At 41.8% G+C, this 19026-nt stretch overlaps 3 protein-coding genes across 4 annotated transcripts in view; 1 reads left to right on the top strand and 2 right to left on the bottom strand.

The window, feature by feature from the left end:
* LOC135102027 (dual specificity protein phosphatase MPK-4-like) overlaps nucleotides 1-5117 on the bottom strand; it is a 31335-nt gene extending 26218 nt beyond the window's left edge. For both annotated transcript variants that reach the window (XM_064006650.1, XM_064006654.1), the window contains exons 1-3: nucleotides 4626-5117; nucleotides 3070-3320; nucleotides 211-2104 (exon numbers count right to left, since the gene is read on the bottom strand). The gene's annotated coding sequence lies outside the window, so the exon portion shown is untranslated. The remainder of the gene's footprint in view (nucleotides 1-210; nucleotides 2105-3069; nucleotides 3321-4625) is intronic.
* A 7946-nt stretch (nucleotides 5118-13063) lies between these two features.
* LOC135102030 (uncharacterized) lies at nucleotides 13064-17477 on the bottom strand. The gene is made up of 3 exons (XM_064006658.1): nucleotides 15992-17477; nucleotides 15327-15574; nucleotides 13064-13530 (listed from the first exon to the last, which is right to left on the bottom strand). Exons 1-3 carry the CDS (start codon nucleotides 16015-16017, stop codon nucleotides 13445-13447), a joined length of 360 nt encoding a protein of 119 aa, XP_063862728.1. The 5' UTR covers nucleotides 16018-17477; the 3' UTR covers nucleotides 13064-13444.
* On the top strand, nucleotides 13420-14757 carry LOC135102029 (uncharacterized). The gene is made up of 2 exons (XM_064006657.1): nucleotides 13420-13557; nucleotides 13783-14757. Exon 2 carries the CDS (start codon nucleotides 14091-14093, stop codon nucleotides 14724-14726), a length of 636 nt encoding a protein of 211 aa, XP_063862727.1. The 5' UTR covers nucleotides 13420-13557; nucleotides 13783-14090; the 3' UTR covers nucleotides 14727-14757.
* Nucleotides 17478-19026: the final 1549 nt, after the last annotated feature.

Below are 19026 nucleotides of genomic sequence, written 5' to 3'. Positions count from 1 at the left end.
GGCTTCCATCATACCACCTTTCATACCTCGGGGCCTCTTTCTCCTTGTACCATTCCAAGGTCTTCTTTCTTTCCATCTCATTCTTCCATTCATTCAATCCCACACATTTCACTTCTTTGTCTATCTCATTCTTCCATTTTCTCACATCCCATTCGGCTCCCACTCTGTCTCCTCTTGTTACCACCCATTCACGCTCATTTTGATTCCTACCAGCCATTCTTATCGCCCACACAACTTGCAATCCCTCCATGTCTTGATCTTGATCTTGATGGTACAGGTGTCACAGGATAGCTCCTGAGTCAGGCCTTTGTATCAGCAATTCCTGTGGAAGGGAAAAAGAGAAACGAACAGCATCCTATACACTAATTGTTCTTACATCTGGCACGCCACATTCTCTCCAGAAACTCTTTCACCGCCTCAATCATCCCTTCTTTCGCCTCTCTACACAGTCCCAGCAACAACACCATCCATTCCTTTCCTGTTTTCTCCACTCTTTCATCCCTATCATGCCAAAACTTAGTCAATATCACTTGCATCATCTCATCCTGTCTCTGGCATACTTCACACACTCCAGCACCACATGTTCCACTGTCTCATCCTCTTCCATGTCATACATCTGGCACACTTTGCTGCGGAACTCAGACCATCTGTAACTCCATGCATACACATCCATTCACTATGCCCTCGCTCGGAAAAGATCACCGCCCAGGCTTCCATCATACCACCTTTCAGTCTTCATGTGTCTTGATCTTTCCGGCCTCTGCTACTCTTGGTCCTGCTTGATATTTATCCCTTCATCACTATAGACAGTGCTTTCTTTAATCCCATACAAATTTCAGACACATTTTTTTTTTCTTTTTTGTGGGGGGCTTCTATGGTAGTAACCCTAGCCTATTAACTTCAACTTATATTTATTTAGTATTTTCTACACCATCCTGTTCTCAACATAGGGTAGATGCACTCCCAGGAATGCAATACGTGATTATTATTATTATTTATTTATTTATTTATTTTTTTTTTCCGGGGGAAGGGGGGATGGACGTGACAAGTCTATTATAGGACCTTGTCTGACCCATGAATTCACAGACAACTATTGTTATCGTTATATACAGTACTGCAATGGAAACGCTATTTATATTTCAATATTATCTAATTTTTGTACTGTTATCTATTTACAACCTAAATAAGACAATTTACCTCCAGCCCTCTAATTTTTGTCCATGCATTTTTTTACGTGACATTATTTCTGTTACATATTAGTATTTTCTGTAGGGAAAAACAACAACAACAACAACAACAACAACAACAATAATAATAATAATAATAATAATAATAATAATGATAAAAATAACCATATGAATCTCTGAATTCTACACCAGGCATGCCACATATCAGAATAATCTACCATAATCATCATGCACTATCTCCCTCCACCAACGCTTAGGCTCTCTATTATCATTATCTGGATGTTCTCCCCACTAAATGGTTTACATAATATACCAGTTCAGTCTGTCATTTTTTGGAAATCAGCAGTATACTCGTTATCTCGCTCTGCTCGTTCTGGAAAAAAAAAAACAATAAAAGAAAAAGAAGCCAGTATAAATCCAGATAATGAACAAATAACAATAGAACAACAGTGACTGGATTTTATTTATTTATTTATTTTTTCAGTAAATAAAGCATTATTACGAGAAGAGGTTCTCTAATATGATGTACTTTTCTTCTTTTCATTATTATAATTTTATCGTCAAGTTATCATTAGTATATTATTATCATCATAAACACTGCTAAAACTACTATATATTACTAATACTGCTGCTGCTGCTACTACAATTACCATCATTATCATCGTCATAATCACAGTGATCAAGAACAAGAATATAAGCTAGTAAAATATGAATTTCAAATCACAATTTATTAATGAATCAAAACATTTATTTTCCTGTTTCTGTCCTAGTGACCGTCATCCATCGGAATACAAATGCCAATGCCTCCACGGTTCCTTGAGGCTCCAGCAGCATCTACCGGTGACTTTTGCAGCCAAAGATTGGACGGCAGTCCCCTTGAGAGTCCATCATGTGACACGGTGGGCAGGTCGGGCAGACTGTAAGGGAGCAGTGGAGTAAGTTTTGGTCAACCATGCTGCTTGGTTCATCTCTTCCGCTCGACGGCGTTCCTTCAAGCGGAGGCAAAAAATGGAGCCCGGTTCCCACTATAATTGCTCGAACGGAAACGGTAGTGACGTCATTGTTGGACGGTGTACGGAAACATAATCCGTAAAAACGGAGTAGTGTAAACTGGGCCATAGAATTACACACACAAGAGAGAGAGAGAGAGAGAGAGAGAGAGAGAGAGAGAGAGAGAGAGAGAGAGAGAGAGAGAGAGAGAGAGAGTAGTTTTATGGAATCTTAAATAACCAGATCTATGCACGACGGTGAGAAAACTCTCTACTGACTTTATTCTGACCCACATTACAGATGTGTGTGTAATTCACTAAGCGGACCCGCAACCACCAGCCGTTTGTTACCCTCTCAGTGCGAGCTCAGAGCTCATTATTACCGATCATTGACTGTGACCTCACACACCACACACGCACACCATCCCCTGTTCAGGGGAGAAACTAACTGCCCTGCTTGGCAGCAGAAAGAATCCCAGAGGAGACCAATCCCTAGTGGGGTTCGAACTTACAACACAGACTCGGCCCCTTTATCACTGAGCTACGAAGGTGTGTGTGTGTGTGTGTGTGTGTGTGTGTGTGTGTTAAAAAAAAAAAAGTAAGACTCAGCAATCTGGAAGCCAGATACGAAGACTTCACAGCAATAAACTTAACAAAATAAGAAGAGGCAAAAATGTAAAGAAAAGAAAAATCCAAATAGAATAAGATTGGTGGAATACAAACAATATACATAAGTTTGAAGAAAAACGTGATATATTGATTCTTTTTCAATAAAGGACATAATGAGCTTACCTTAATCCAAGAAAAAGTGCAAACAGGTAAATGAGTACTATAAGAGTACATGCAAGTAATTAAATACATAAACTCATATACCATCCATATGCCATACTTACGGATACACCGAACGGCTGGGTCGAAATCCATGGGTGGGAGGGCGACATGTAGCGGAGGAACGGCTGGGGATGGCGCCCCCTGCCTTACGGCTTTCCCGTGAGAAACGGCCACATGGGACGGGAATATGATGGGAAACGCAGCAGCTTTCGCCACATCAACCTGCACCGCAACCACCATCACAGCCACGGCCAGCAGCAACCAGCCTCTCACGCCCCTTACTGCCATTCTTAACTCCTGATTAATGCGAGACCTTTGTAAAAAAAAAAAAAAAAAAAAAAAAAGAAATATATATATATATATATATATATATATATATATATATATATATATATATATATATATATATATATATATATATATATATATATATATATATATATATATATATATATATATATATATATATATACTACACGTAAACTTTTGGACTCTCTCTCTCTCTCTCTCTCTCTCTCTCTCTCTCTCTCTCTCTCTCTCTCTCTCTCTCTCTCTCTCTCTCTCTCTCTTTACTTTTTAAGTGTGTGTGTGTGTGTGTGTGTGTGTGTGTGTGTGTGTGTGTGTGTGTGTGTGTGTGAGGGGGGGATGGAGGAGGGAGAGGGCAGCATTTCGGCGGGACTTTCTTTCCTCCATTTCGGTTACGTATCCTTAACCAGCTTCCTCTGCACGTAACAAGAAAACAAAAAGGGTCTAATTGGTAAACTGAGTCGTCCTTAATTTGATAGAATTTTTCATCTTTTCTAACAAGACTGATAGTTCCACCAGACATCCGTTGTGGAAAATCCCTCCAGTTCATTATGCCTCAGTGGTCGTGCTACATGTAACATCCCCTCTTGAATACTCGCTCTCCCTTAGTATACTGACGTCGCATTCAAGCAAGTTTACTAGTACGCTATAATTTATCATAGGATGGGAGCTACGGACTTATCTTTATTATTCTTTTTCTTATCCTCAATGACTCCTCCACAATCCTTATTCTTTGGAATACCTCACGCCATTAGCAATGTTGTTCTGGCTTCGGATTCTGAAACGCGCCTTGGGTTCTCATTTATACGGAGATGATAGTTACTCCCATTGAGGATACTGAATTCTTGCTAAAGTATCTCTACAAATTTATAAAGTAAGGTAAAATAAAATGTACTTAAAACCCCCTGTTCATTTCCACAACAGCCAGTTAAGGTAGTGGATAAGATAATGCGCCGAAAGGTTTAAGAATAAGGTCCCAGGTCCATGAAATGCTTGCTTGTCCCTAGTAACTTTTCAACAAACATCACAGGTTCAGATTATCAAGTAAATCTTTCTCCTCCACTCACAAATTGCAAATTGTAATAATCGAATTTCTGAATAGCTACTACAAGACATAGCTCTTCATAAAATATGTTTGGTAATGTAGGCCACAGTTCATAGGGTTTTTATTACATCATTATCACCACCCTCACTCTCACTCTCTCTCTCTCTCTCTCTCTCTCTCCTCCCCCGCTGTTCTTATTCCCCAAAGCCATTTCCCCCTCAATTGTAGTGGCACCACAACACTTCACTAATACTCAATTCGACTTACCTGTTACTGTTGCAGGAGGAAGTATGTGTAAGCATGTAGCTGTCACAGGTGGCTTGTAAATTGGCAGATAAGACAATGTAATTTCTGATAAGAAAATTCCCTTAAGAAGTGCAGCTCACGTAGTATTGTTATCATTCCTGATAAGTCACTCACAATCTGATAACAGACTCGTGTGAAAATATCTTATGCAGTGTTGTAAAGCGTGACGAGATTAAATATTCAGTTGTTACTCGTCAACCGGAATCTATATGTGATTCGTGGTATAGGATTGCCTCTCTTAACTATCAAATGTGATCAGCTGGCGGCAGGAGACGAGAAAATGTCATACGACGGATGTGTACTAGCATTCAAAACACACCGCTTGACACACTGGGTTACAGATGTTCCTAGTGCCTTACTCTTCACCAATCTATATTATTGCCTAAACACATGATTCCTGCCAGATCCAAACTAGTAGCTACTGTATAAGCAGAACTGAGTAAAATTCTTGATCATTACCTCCACAACAGCTGAACACGCCACTTCGCCAGACACAACACCGCCTGATCCTGCTCTAGAGACACGACTGAGGACCTTGTTTACATTGTCAAATTTTTAACCCATCTGTACCATCTATAGAATGGTAAAAAGTGATAGGGACGTCGTGTGTGTGTGTGTGTGTGTGTGTGTTTGTAACACATCTCGCTTTCAGCAGGATGTTGCAGCTTATGATGTCACACCTTGCCCTTATCATGAATGTGTGGTGTGATATACGTAATATAATATGGGAATAACACACACAGACACACACACACACAGACACACACATTCATTCATTCATTCACACACACACACACACACACACACACGATAGACACGGTGAGTGGGGACAGAGGAAACAGACAACAATGTTTGTCCATAACACGCCATGTCAGGCAGAAGCAAAAGTGTTGGACATGGAAAGTGACGAGCCTTCTCATACCCAGGCACGTCTAGTGACAATTCAGAAGCTTTGAAGTGGCGTTGAGGTAGTAGCAATCATTGCAATGTCGTGCGAAATCCTTGAGCTGTGAGAATATTGGTGAGTCGACCATCTGCGCATGTGCATCATCACGTCAGCACCACATCCCGAGACCTGCGGTATTCGTGAACTTCAAGTTTTTTTTTTTTTTTTTTTTTCACAGCCTTATTATAGCGACTATAACTTGATCATTGAAACCTGTTTTGATTCATATCGATATAAATGCCTTCAAGTCGTTACTGAATAATCTTACAGGCTAAAAAAAAAAAGTTATATTAACACCTAAATAGGCTCATAGAACACACGGGATGCAAGATAGGGTTCCTAACCTAACCTAACCTAACCAAACCACACCTAACGTAACCAAATCCAACCTAACCTAACCAAACCAAATCAAACCTAACAACCTAACAAAATCTAAAAATCTCGCATGTTCCATATGCAAAATAACTTGCGCCTTGGGATGCGCAAGCGCAGAAGGCCAAGTCATCAATATTATTGCAACTCAATGATTTTGCATGACAGCGGCAGCTACAACGGTCACCAACCTGCCCTCTTGGCAGTGAAACTCCCGATTTGGTTGTTTTTTTGTTACAGTCACTGGCCATTATCTACAGACCATTTGGCAATTCCTAATGTGTGATTGGGTAAGGCAGCACAAATAGATCTTCAAAAATCATATGATTGACAATATGATAATATGACTGAAAATATCATAAAATATAAAATGAATAGGGAAAGTTGCAAGAGCATTGTGAGTATACCAATCAGCTGTCTTGCTGAAAGGAAGAGGAAGCAGTAGCCCATGGGGCATGGCTTCTAGATCAGCTTTGCTAGTTCACCACATCAAGGACTGGACAGTGTTACCGCCGAGCGGGTGAAAGACCGCCGACGCGAGCGGGTGAAAGAAGTTGTTGTTGAATAAGCGTATGCTAAATAATATGATCTGTGTTATGAGAGTTAAAATAAACCAGTATATGAAGCATGGGTAACACTAAAGAAACTAAGTTAATTAGAGTAGATATTAAGGAAACTGAATTCATTATAGTAGTTAATTGCAGTAATGAGGATGTGTGAGAGGAACTAGCTGTGGAGAGCTTAGTTGCAGAGAGGTAGTGAGGGTTGTGTTTACGTGGAAAAGTTGATGACATGGCGTGAAGGCTAGCTAAGACAGAGGGATCTCCGTAGAGGAGTGAGTCACCCGGGAACTATTGCTGACCTAAGGGTAAGACGGGCAGGCGTGAGGCGCCGAGGGCCAGCAGGAACGAAGCCCGGAGGGACAGATTCCTTTGTACCGCCACCGAGTTAGGGTGTGACTACTCCAGGAAAGATCGGACCACTACGATACAGACGCAGGTGTTGCTTGATGATAGCCCTCCTTAATACCCCCATCACACCAGAGCACGTCCTTACTACGTCCTGCAAAAATCGCCAGGATGTGTTGAGGACGGGCATGAACGCGGCGAGGACCGGCTTGGACGCAATGAGGACCGCGAGGACGGCATGGACGTGGAGTGGTTTTGATACTGTTCAAAATTTACGTAGCTAGAGCATAGAAAATTGAGGACGTGTAATGGACCGTCTGCTGACCTAGTGCGGACCGGGTTGACGTATTAGAGACGCAGTGAGGACTTGGTTGACGCATTACTGACGCAGCAAGGACTTGGTTGACTGGGTGGCGGGAATAGGGAGGAGCTACACCTACTCATGAGTTACCACTCTCACTTTGGTTCCTGAGCATCATGAGTCCACAAATTCTGCACCAGATCGTCCTGCTCCATGGACAACTGGCTGTGCTGGATGCTGATGTTGCTGCTGTTTTGCTGGCTAAGAGAAGACGGAGAAAAAGAAGAATGCTGGGTCAGAGAATGGTTAAATCTAGAAAGCAGACTCCAGTTTGGTCATTACCACAGACTGATGGAAAGTCTGAAGTTAAGTGATGAGGCTTCATTCTTCAGCTTTCTTCGCATGCCACCAGCAATATTTGACGAGCTTCTGACCAGATTAACACCCATGTTATCTAAGCAGGACACAAAATACAGAAAAGCACTTGAACCTGGTCTTAAACTTGCCATCACCCTTCGCCACTTGTCAACTGGCGATAAGTATCCTACGTTGCAGTCTGACTTTAGAGTGGCCCGTAACACCATCAGTACCTTCATACCAGAAGTTTGCCGGGCCATTGTTGAAGAATACAAACATGAATTTGCCCATCCACCCCAGCAGGATGGCGACCAATCGCAGATGAGACCTGAAGTGACAGGAAGCAGCGCATCCTACTAGCGTCACGTGAGCGTATTGCGCACCGGTTGGGCGCATAGTAAGAACCCAGTGAGCGTGGCGGGAACCTAATGAGCGTGGCGGGAGCTTGATCACGGGCGTATTATGCGCGTAGTTAAACCCGATTGGACCCAGTGATATCGTAGTAAGGTCAAAGGAGGTACGCAGTAAAGGCTTGGTAGATACGTAGCAGTGGAGAGATTTCGCATTACCACCACGTCTCCACTACGTCCTCAAAATTTTTCTGAACGTGTTGAGAACCTGCTGCGCGTAGTAAGGACTGCCTCTGGTGAGATGGGGCCTTAAGACCCCAAACACGTGAGTTCCACATCAGTATTACAAGGGTTCGATTGCCCTAATTAGTATAATCCATGATTAGTGATACATCATGTTGATACAATATTTAATGGTTAGTAGTGCTACGCACGTCTTATGTTTATTATGTACGTCTTCAGGTTTGACCGAATGCAATAAACGATTCGCGTCACCGTGTGGGTTTAGAATCCTTTAGCTGCCTCCGGGCAGCTGCAGACAGTATTTACTTTTGTTCACTAATCATGTTAAATTTGTCCCACCTAAGGACGCACGCCAGGGAGAGCAAAATCCCACGACTGGTTAGGTTGGGTTATGTTAGGCTAAGTTAGTGTACATGAGGGATCCAAGAGTCAATGCTCCTTTTTCTCCACATTTATTTACATTTTTTTAATCTTTCTAATTGATAATTTTGCAAGAGTAAACCTGTTGCATTTTTTTCATGCAATGCTTTCTACTCCACAATTTCCCTCTTCATTATAGCCTTGCCCACTACCACATTTCTTTTAATACTGTTAGATCTTTTTTTACAGTTTTATGTCCAGTTTATCAGGGCTATGACAGTGCCTTCTAACAAAGAAGTTTGGATTTGGCGTTTAGAAGCCTTTACCAGATTTTTGTTTTTGTTTTATTTGTAATTGTTTTATAGGTAATGACTGAAAATGTGTAAATGTGACAGGTTTCATCAAACACAAATCAAAATGCATAAAAATGCGTGTAATGGAGTAATGAACTAAAGTAAATACTGATCCGAGGCTTTACTGAATATCACCAGATGACACTTCTCTCTCCACATGAATCTGCCTTTGATGGCAGTCAACCAGTGTTTCGGAGTCAAGTAAGCAAACCCCAGACCAGAATGGCTCCTGACCGTTGATGAAAATCTGCTCAGACAGACAGTATATGATAACAATGGGTGAAGGACACCTTATCCCATACAGCAAAAAATAAGGTTTTATGGAAATCTCCCTAGCCTACTAATTTCAAGACAGTGATTAATTAGTTCTGGGCAAAAATATGGATTTGTTTTAAATAGTGATTTACACAATAAAGGGATTAGCAATGAAATCAGTGAGCTGAATTAATGCAAACCTGACTTAACCCTCGGATGGAAAGGCTAATGTTATTTCAATTTCATCCAGAGATTGTACATAAACAGCAGGCAATCTGAATAACTGCACTGCATACTGGAGACGTTAACTGCTTCACTGCCAGACACTGCTTCACACTACCCGGGTCTAGTCAACACCCACACCAGACCCTCATGCTTAAGACACCTTACGTCTACCTATGAAAACTACATAGCCGCCATTTCAATCCTGCAAAGTGTTATGCTTACTCACCGTGCAGTAATGTTACACCCATGTTTTATAGAGAGGAAATTTCTGCTCCGCGGTGGATGGTGCAGTCTGACCGTCTTGAAGATACGTCCAACATTCTTGACCTTTTCCTAACCTCTAATCATTCTGCTTATGCTGTTACCTTCTCTTCACCGTTGGGCTCCTCCGATCACAATCTCATATCTGTATCTTGTCCTATCGCTTTAATCCCTCCTCAGGATCCCCCTAAGCGGAGGTGCCTCTGGCGTTTTGCCTCTGCTAGTTGGAGGGACCTGAGAAGGTATTTTGCTGATTTTCCTTGGAATGACTACTGTTTCCTTCTCAGAGACCCGTCTCTGTGTGCCGAGTGCATCACAGAGGTGATAGTGTCTGGCATGGAAGCATACATTCCTCACTCTTTTTCTCAACCTAAACCTTCCAAACCTTAGTCTAACATAGCCTGTTCTCGTGCTATACATGATAGAGAGGTGGCCCAGAAAAGGTATTTGAGCCTTCCATCACCAGAATCTCATGCGCTTTATATTTCTGCCCGGAACCATGCCAAGTCTGTTCTCCAACTACCCAAGATCTAACTCCCCTCGTGACTTCTGGCATCTAACCAGAAATATATCGATTAAATTTGCTTCTTCTTCTTCCCCTCCTCTATTTCAACCAGATGGCACCACTGCTATCACATCTATCTCTGAAGCTGAACTCTTCGCTCAGACCTTCGGCAAAAACTCTACCTTGGACGATTCTGGGCTTGTTCCTCCCTCTCTTCCACCCTCTGACTACTTCATGCTACCTATTAAAATTCTTTGCAATGATGTTTTTCATGCCCTCGCTGGCCTAAATCCTCGGGAGGCTTGTGGACCTGATGGGCTCCCTCCTATTGTTCTCCGAAACTGCGCCTCCGTGCTTGCACCTTTGCTTAATCAAACTCATTCAGCTCTGTCTGTCAACATCTACCTTTCCTTCTTGCTGGAAGTTTGCCTACATTCAGCCTGTTCCTAAAAAGGGTGACCATTCCCTCAAACTACCGTCATATTGCTTTAATTTCCTGCATATCTAAAGTTTTTAATCTATCCTCAACAGCAAGATTCTTAAACATCTATCGCTTGACAACCTTCTATCTGATCGCCCGTATGGGTTCCGTCAAGATCGCTCTACTGGTGATCTTCTGGCTTTCCTTACTGAATCTTGGTCAATCTCTTTTAGAGATTTTGATGAAACTTTTGCTGTTGCTTTAGACATATCAAAAGCTTTTGATATAGTCTAGCGCAAAACTTTGATTTCCAAACTACCCTCCTACGCCTTCTATCCTTCTCGCTGTTACTTCATCTCAAGTTTCCTTTCTGACCGTTCTATTGCTGCTGTGATAGACGGTCACTGTTCTTCTCCTAAATCTATTAATAGTGGTGTTCCTCAGGGTTCTGTCCTGTCACCGACTCTCTTTCTATTATTCATCAATGATCTTCTAAACTAAACTTCTTGTCATATCCACTCCTACGCTGATGATACCACCCTGCACTCTTTCACGTCTTTTCATAGACGTCCAACCCTTTTAGGAAGTAAACAGTTCACGCAGGGACAGGGAAGCCACAGAACGCCTGACTTCTGATCTTTCTAAAATTTCTCATTGGGGTAGAGCGAACTTGGTATTGTTCAATGCCTCAAAAACTCAATCCCTCCACCTATCAACTCGACACAACCTTCCAGACAACTATCCCCTCTTCTTCAATGACACTCAGCTGTTCCCCTCTTCTGCACTGAACATCCTCGGTCTGTCCTTTACATATAATCTGAACTGGAAACTTCACATCTTATCTCTAGCTAAAACAGCTTCTATGAAGTTAAGCGTCTTGAGACGTCTCCGCCACTTTTTTCTCACCCTTCCAGCTGCTAACTCTGTACAAGGGTCTTATCTGTCCATGTATGGAGTATGCTTCACATGTCTGGGGGGTTTCCACTCATACCGCTCTTCTAGACAGAGTGGAATCAAAAGCTTTTCGTCTCATCAACTCCTCTCCACTAACTGACTGTCTTCAGCCTCTCTCTCATCACCACAATGTTGCATCTCTAGCTATCTTCTACCGCTATTTCCATGCAAACTGATCTTCTGATCTTGCTAACTGCATGCCTCCCCTCCTCCCGCGGCCTCGCTGCACAAGACTTTCTTCTCTCTCTCACCCCTATTCTATCCACCTCTCTAATGCAAGAGTTAACCAGTATTCTCAATCATTCATCCCTTTCTCTGGTAAACTCTGGAACTCCCTGCCTGCATCTGCATTTCCTCCTTCCAAAGACTTGGATTTTTTCAAGGGGGAGGTTTCAAGACACTTATATATATATATATATATATATATATATATATATATATATATATATATATATATATATATATATATATATATATATATATATATATATATATATATATATATATATATATATATATTATCATCTTCACCCTGTTTTCAATCTGGGGCACATGTACTCCCAGGGGTACAATATGTGCTTTTTTTTTTTTTTTTTGAGGGGGGAGGGTACGTGATAATTTTATTATAGGACTTTGTCTGACACATGAATTCACAGACAACTATTGTTATCGTTACAAGTACAGTACAGTACCCTCCCTCCCTAAAAAGAAAAAAAAAACGTATTGTACACCAGGGAGTACATATACCCCAGGCTGAGCACAGGGTGGTGAAGATGGAAAAAAAAAAAAAAAAAAAAAAAAAAAAAAAAAAAAATATATATATATATATATATATATATATATATATATATATATATATATATATATATATATATATATATATATATATATATATATATATATATATATATATACTCGTATATATATATCTTCAGCAGCCTGTTCTCAACCTCGGGTACATGTACTCCCATGGGTACAATACGTTTTTTTTTTTTTTTTTTTGAGGCGGGGGAGGGTACGTAATAAGTTTATTATAGGACCTTATCTGACCCGTGAATTCACAGACATCTATTGTTATCGTTACGTACGATACTGCCATGGAAACGTTATTTTTGTTTAATTTTTTGTACTGTTATCTATTTACAACCTAGGTAAGACAATTTACCTCCAGCCCTCTAATTTTTGTCTATGCATTTTTTACATTATTTCTGCTACATATTAGTATTTTCTGTAAAGAAAACAATAAAAACTAATAGCACTGTCCAAATGACTAGAATAGAATTGGAGAATACGGACACAGATTCTACACCAGGCATGGCACATATCAGAATAATCTACCGTAATCATCATGCACTACCTTCCTCCGCCAACGCTTAAGCTCTCTATTATCATTATCTGCATGTTCTCCCCACCAAATGATTTACATAATATACCAGTTCAATCAGATTTATAAGCATAATTTCAATTGTCTCTGTCATCTTTCAGAAATCAGCAGTATACTCGTTCTCTCGCTCTGCTCGTTCTGGAGAATAAAAAAAAAAAAAAAAAGCCAGTAGAAATTCAGATAATGAACAAATAACAATAGAACAACAATGACTGGATTTATTTATTTTTTAACTAAATAAAGCATTATTATGAAAAGAGGCCTTCTAATATGATGTACTTTTCTTCTTATCATTATTATTATTTTATCGTCAAGCTATCATTGTTATTATTGCCACCATCGTAAATACTGCTATAACTACTACATATTACTAATACTGCTGCTACTGCTGCTACTACAATTACCATCATTATCATCATCATCATAATCACAGTGATCATGAAGAACATAAGCAAGTAAAATATGAATTTCAAATCACAATTTCTTCATGAATCGAAACATTTTTCACTTCCTGTCATAGTGACTGCCATTCACCGGAAGGTAAAATGCCAATGCTTCCACTGTTCTTTGAGGCGTCAGCAGCATCTACAGCCGTCTTTTGCAGTTATAGATTGGACGGCATTCCCCCCGCAAGTTTCTCATGTGACACGGTTCATCGCAGGTCGGGCAGACTGTAAGGGAGCAGTGGAGTAAGTGGAGTAAGTGTTGATCAACCATGCTGCTATTAAAATCACACGAGAGAGAGAGAGAGAGAGAGAGAGAGAGAGAGAGAGAGAGAGAGAGAGAGAGAGAGAGAGAGAGAGAGAGAGAGAGAGAGAGAGAGAGAGAGAGAGAGAGAGAGAGTAGTTTTATGGAATCTTAAGTAAACAGATCTATGCACAACGGTGAGAAGACTACTCACTTTAATCTCGCCCCCATTACAGCTGTGTGTGTAATTCATCAAAGCCTGATCACGAGGGACCCACAACCACCAACCGTTTGTTATCCTCTCAGCGCGACCTCAGAGCTCATTATTGCCGATCATTGACAATAACCTCACACACACACACACACACACACACACACACACACACACACACACATCATTAACGACGCCCTCACTGACACCCCCCATCGCTGGAAGTATGTGGACGACTGCACCGTGGGCGTCCCAGTTTCCACCAAGAACCTGGACTACTCGCCACTACAAGCAATTCTGGAGCGACTGCAGACGTGGACGGAGGAGAGCAGGATGACCATCAACCACAGCAAAACTGTGATAATGCATTTCTGTACCTCCTCTGTACCAGTGCCCCCTCCCCAGCTCACAGTGGGCCCTCACCCCCTCAAGGTGGTCCGATGTGCCAAGCTTCTCGGAGTCACGGTGGACGACCAGCTGACCTGGAAGCAGCATGTCGCCAGCACTGTAAGATCAGCTACCTACAGGCTGTACATGCTGCGCAGACTCAGGTCGCTGGGGACGCCGACAGATGAGTTAAGCGGGGTGTACCTCACCTTCATCCTCCCCAAACTCATGTACGCCTCCCCAGCGTGGTCCTCCTCCCTCACACACATTCAACAGGTAAAGCTAGAGAGTGTGCAGAAAAGGGGGTGCAGGGTCATCCTTGGCCCTGCCTACACCACCTATGAAGAAACCCTGACCACCCTGAGTCTGTCCAGAATATCCACCAGGCACCGAGAGGCTCTGGAGAAGTTTGGAAGGGGACTACTACATCACCCACGTCTCAGAAACATGCTGCCGCCTGACGCGCCTCGCCCGGTCCGTGCCACCAGACACCACAACAAGATAACGCCCCTAAAGGCGCCGCGCACGGACCGGTACAGACTCAGTACGATTCCCACCATGGTGCGAGCCATCAATCAATAGTCCCTTTTAGATTAGACTTACCTTTATGATTAATGTTAAGTATTTCCCCACCCCCTCTGTACATTTTCAGTTTGTTAACTGCCTAAATAATAAACCGTTTATTATTATTATTATTATTATTATTATTATTACACCATCCCCTTGGTCAGGGGAGACAGTAACTGCTCCACTTGTCAGCCAAAGAATCCCCTAGTGGGGTTCGAACTCACAACACAGACTCAGCCCCCTTACCACTGAGCCACAAAGCTGTGTGTGTGTGTGTGTGTGTGTGTGTGTGTGTGTTCCTAAAAAAAAAAGGTAAAAAAAAAATAATAAAAGTAAGACACAGCAATCTGGAAACCAAACACGAAGATTTCACAGCAATAAACTTAACAAAAGAAGAGGAGACCAAAAATGTAAAAAAGAAAAAGAAAAATCCAACTATAACAAGATTTGCGGAATACAAACAATGTACATAAGTATAAAGAAAAAAAACGTGATATATTGATCTTTTTTTAATAATGGACATAATGAGCTTAAATTGATCCTGGAAAAGTGCAAATAGGTGCATGCAAGTGATTAAATACGTAAACTCATACACCATCTATATGCCATACTTACGGATACACCGAACGGCTAGGTCGAACTCGACGGGTGGGACGGCGACGTGTAGCGGAGGAATGGCTGGGGATGGCGCCCTCTGCCTTGCGGCTTTCCCGTGAGCGATGGCCACATGGGACGGGAATATTATGGGAAGCGCAGCAGCCTTCGCCACATCAACCTGCACCTCCATCACCACCACCACGGCCAGCAGCAACCAGCCTCTCACGCCTCTTACTGCCATTATTAACCCCTGATTAATGTGAAACCTTTTGGAAAAAAAAAAAAAAATGATACTACACGTAAACTTTTGAACTCTCTCTCTCTCTCTCTCTCTCTCTCTCTCTCTCTCTCTCTCTCTCTCTCTCTCTCTCTCTCTCTCTCTCTCTCTCTCTTTCTGTATCCCTAGGTAAGTAGAACATTTAACTGGGCATTTGCAGATATAATTTATGTTGTATAGGTGTTGAAATACAGTTTTATTTGCACACAACTTGCTAACTAATGTCAGGTGTTTGCCACCGGCAAGAACAATGTAAAAACTTTGAAGCAATAAACAGACATGGGGAAGGCTAGTATCTATTATCCTCTCTGCCCATTGGGATGGCCCGAAGGGACTTAAACCGCTCAAAAATACTCAGGGTTGGGCGACATGAGTCACACAGAGAGGATGACTGAAGAAACTTCACCTTGTTTCCTGAGTGGTAAGGCTCATGCGCCTAAGGGAACCCTATACCGCTAGAGCTCTTGTTCTGGTTCGCGCAGTCTACCAGCTTAGGGCGTCCCCTGAGTCGTTAAGGGAACATTGGCCCACGACTACACAGTAGACGCAGAGAGACGGCACAGCCTCACAGACAGTCGGCGCACCGGACGGAAGGAGCTGCGGCCTGCTGCCCCCATATCGAGACCCGCTGCGGAGGACTCAGCCGGCGAGGAGGAGGTACCACGACGACGGAGGTCAGCAAGAGGTTAAGGGAAGGGTGACGGCTCTTCTAATCCCTCCCCCACCCCGCCACTTAGCATGGATTCGTAGCATTATTATGTGTGCTTTCCCTATTGAGGAAACTGAATTCTCTACAAATTCATAATGTAAGGTAAAATAAAATGTACTTAAAACTCCCTGTTCATTTCCACAACAGCCAGTTCAGGTATTGGGTAAGTTAAGACAACGAAGGGTTAAGAATAAAGACTAAGGGAAATAAGATTCCCTTAAGAAGTGCAGCTCACGAAGTGTAGTTATCATTCCTGATAAATCACTCACAATCTGATAACAGACTCGTGTGAAAATATCTTATGCAGCCTTGTAAAGCGTGACGAGATTAAATATTCAGTTGTTACTCGTCAATCGGAATCTTTATGGGATTCGTGGTATAGGATTGCCTTTCTTAACTATCAAATGTGATCAGCTGGCGGCAGGAGACGAGAAAATGTCATACGACGGATGTGTACTAGCATTCAAAACACACCGCTTGATACACTGGGTTACAGATGTTCCTAGTGCCTTACTCTTCACCAATCTATATTATTGTCTAAACACACGATTACTGCCAGATCCAAACTAGTAGCTACTGTATAAGCAGAACTGAGTAAAATTCTTGATCATTACCTCCACAACAGCTGAACACGCCACTTCGCCAGACACAACACCGCCTGATCCTGCTCCAGAGACACGACTGAGGATCTTGATTATATTTTCAAGTTCTTTAACCTATCTGTAGTTTCTGTACCAATTAAAAAATGGTGGAAAGTGATAGGGACGTCCTGTGTGTATATGAATTCTGTAACATATCTCGCTCTCAGCAGGATGCCTTGGCTTATGAGGATGTCGCACCTCATGAATGTGTGGTGTGATGTACGTAATATATCATAAGAGTAAAACATACATAAACACACACACACAGGGTCTTGTAGTGGTTGGCAAGATGGTTAGTACGCTTGGCTCTCTATCGAAAAGGGGACAAGGCAGATAAGATAGGAGAGGCCGAGTTCACTTCACACTATCCGTTTCACACGTCCTTCTGGGGAGGGAGTGCGTCATCAGGGACGTCACTCCATCGACGGGAAAATTAACTGGAGCTGCCGAATTTCTTTCCGTGAGACGGGAGAGCGCTAACACCCACACACACACACCCACACACACACACAAACACAGGAAGTCCCCGCCACATCACACGTACATATACTCGTACATCTACTTGTGTGATAGCGTTTAGTATAATTTTCTATAAGATAAAAAATAAATAAATAAATAAATAAACAAATAAATAAATAAATAAATAAAATAAAATAATAATAATAATAAAAATACTTCGACCAAAATTCCGAAATAAATTCTAAGGGTACAAAACGAGGAATAGGACACTCGAATTATGTACTAAAGGTGGTGCAATAAGTGTCACATGTTTACCTCACATATCCGACGTCCGTCATGTGAGGCACGGACGGTGAGGCGCGGCAGCATGAATTTATATACCTGCAGGGCGATCAAATAAGTTATCTCGTTCTGTAATAACGAGGAAAATTTATAGAGATGTGGAATCGCTAAGTGTAAAATTTCAACAGAGGTCACGCAAAGACGATTGGCGAGCAGGGGAGCAAGCGCCAAGAACCCTCAGCTCTCACTGCTATCTCTGAGCTACTTTCTTTCTTTCTTTTTTTCTTATATAGAAGGGGCACTGGCCAAGGGTGACAAAAAGTGCTAAAAAGGCTTTAATATTACATCTTACATCATCGGCATTACAAATGAGAGAGAGAGAGAGAGAGAGAGAGAGAGAGAGAGAGAGAGAGAGAGAGAGAGAGAGAGAGAGAGGATATGGTGATACGGCCGCAGCTGACACCTGTACAGAATCGTGCAAGGAAAAGGAAAGCAAAATCAGTGTAATCTCTCTCTCTCTCTCTCTCTCTCTCTCTCTCTCTCTCTCTCTCTCTCTCTCTCTCTCTCTCTCTCTCTCTCTCTTTATATATATATATATATATATATATATATATATATATATATATATATATATATATATATATATATATATATATATATATATATATATATATATATTCACCTATCTATATTTTTTACACTTCTTAATTTTCGTGGTCGGCTAAAGAGTTAGGTTGTCGTGCGCCCTATTTTGGAATGTGAGCTACCGTCACATTTCATTATTCTGTCAAATATTTATTTGTAATTTGTAATTGTCAGTAACTCTGAGAGATAAGGATACAATGAGTTCCGTAACCTGCAATAACTTACAATGAGCTGCCTTATGTGCTGTATAGAGTGGCTGCGAGGGTTCTGAAGGGCGGCGGGTTCACAGGAAAACTCCCTGGTTGATCTTAAATGTGATTTATAGAGGTGTTTCTTTTCCTATCTAGAAGCCACGATCTCTCTCTCTCTCTCTCTCTCTCTCTCTCTCTCTCTCTCTCTCTCTCTCACGTAACTAAAGTCGGTGGCTGTCCTGTCTCATCCAGTGAATAAAACTAGAGGAGAGGTCCCATTCCATATTCTGAAACGCATGAAAGAGGGAGAGGGGTTCCACTCACAACGCTCTTTTAGATAGAATGGAATCAAAAGCTTTTCGTCTTATCAACTCTTCTCCTCTAAATGACTGTCTTCAGGTTGTCTCATCGCCGCAATAAGTATCTTCTTACTGTCTTCTACTGCACAAAACTTCTTCTTTCTCTCATCCTTATTCTGTCCACCTCTCTAATGCAAGAGTTAACCAGTATTCTC

Source organism: Scylla paramamosain, chromosome 7 (assembly GCF_035594125.1).
Source record: "Scylla paramamosain isolate STU-SP2022 chromosome 7, ASM3559412v1, whole genome shotgun sequence".
NCBI lineage: Eukaryota > Metazoa > Arthropoda > Malacostraca > Decapoda > Portunidae > Scylla > Scylla paramamosain.
The sequence above is the reverse complement of the archived record's forward strand: the minus strand, read 5'-3'. Positions and strand labels throughout refer to the sequence as shown.

Bases quoted from the DNA above. Each gene is read 5' to 3' on its own strand.
- LOC135102029 (XM_064006657.1), top strand. From the start codon at position 14,091: ATGACCATCAACCACAGCAAAACTGTGATAATGCATTTCTGTACCTCC.
- LOC135102030 (XM_064006658.1), bottom strand. From the start codon at position 16,017: ATGAGCCTTACCACTCAGGAAACAAG. The intron at 15,575-15,991 runs GTGAAGTTTCTT...TTTTTCCAAAAG, and splicing joins CTTACCACTCAGGAAACAAG to GTTTCACATTAATCAGGGGT. The intron at 13,531-15,326 runs GTAAGTATGGCA...GCTCCCTTACAG, and splicing joins CCTAGCCGTTCGGTGTATCC to TCTGCCCGACCTGCGATGAA.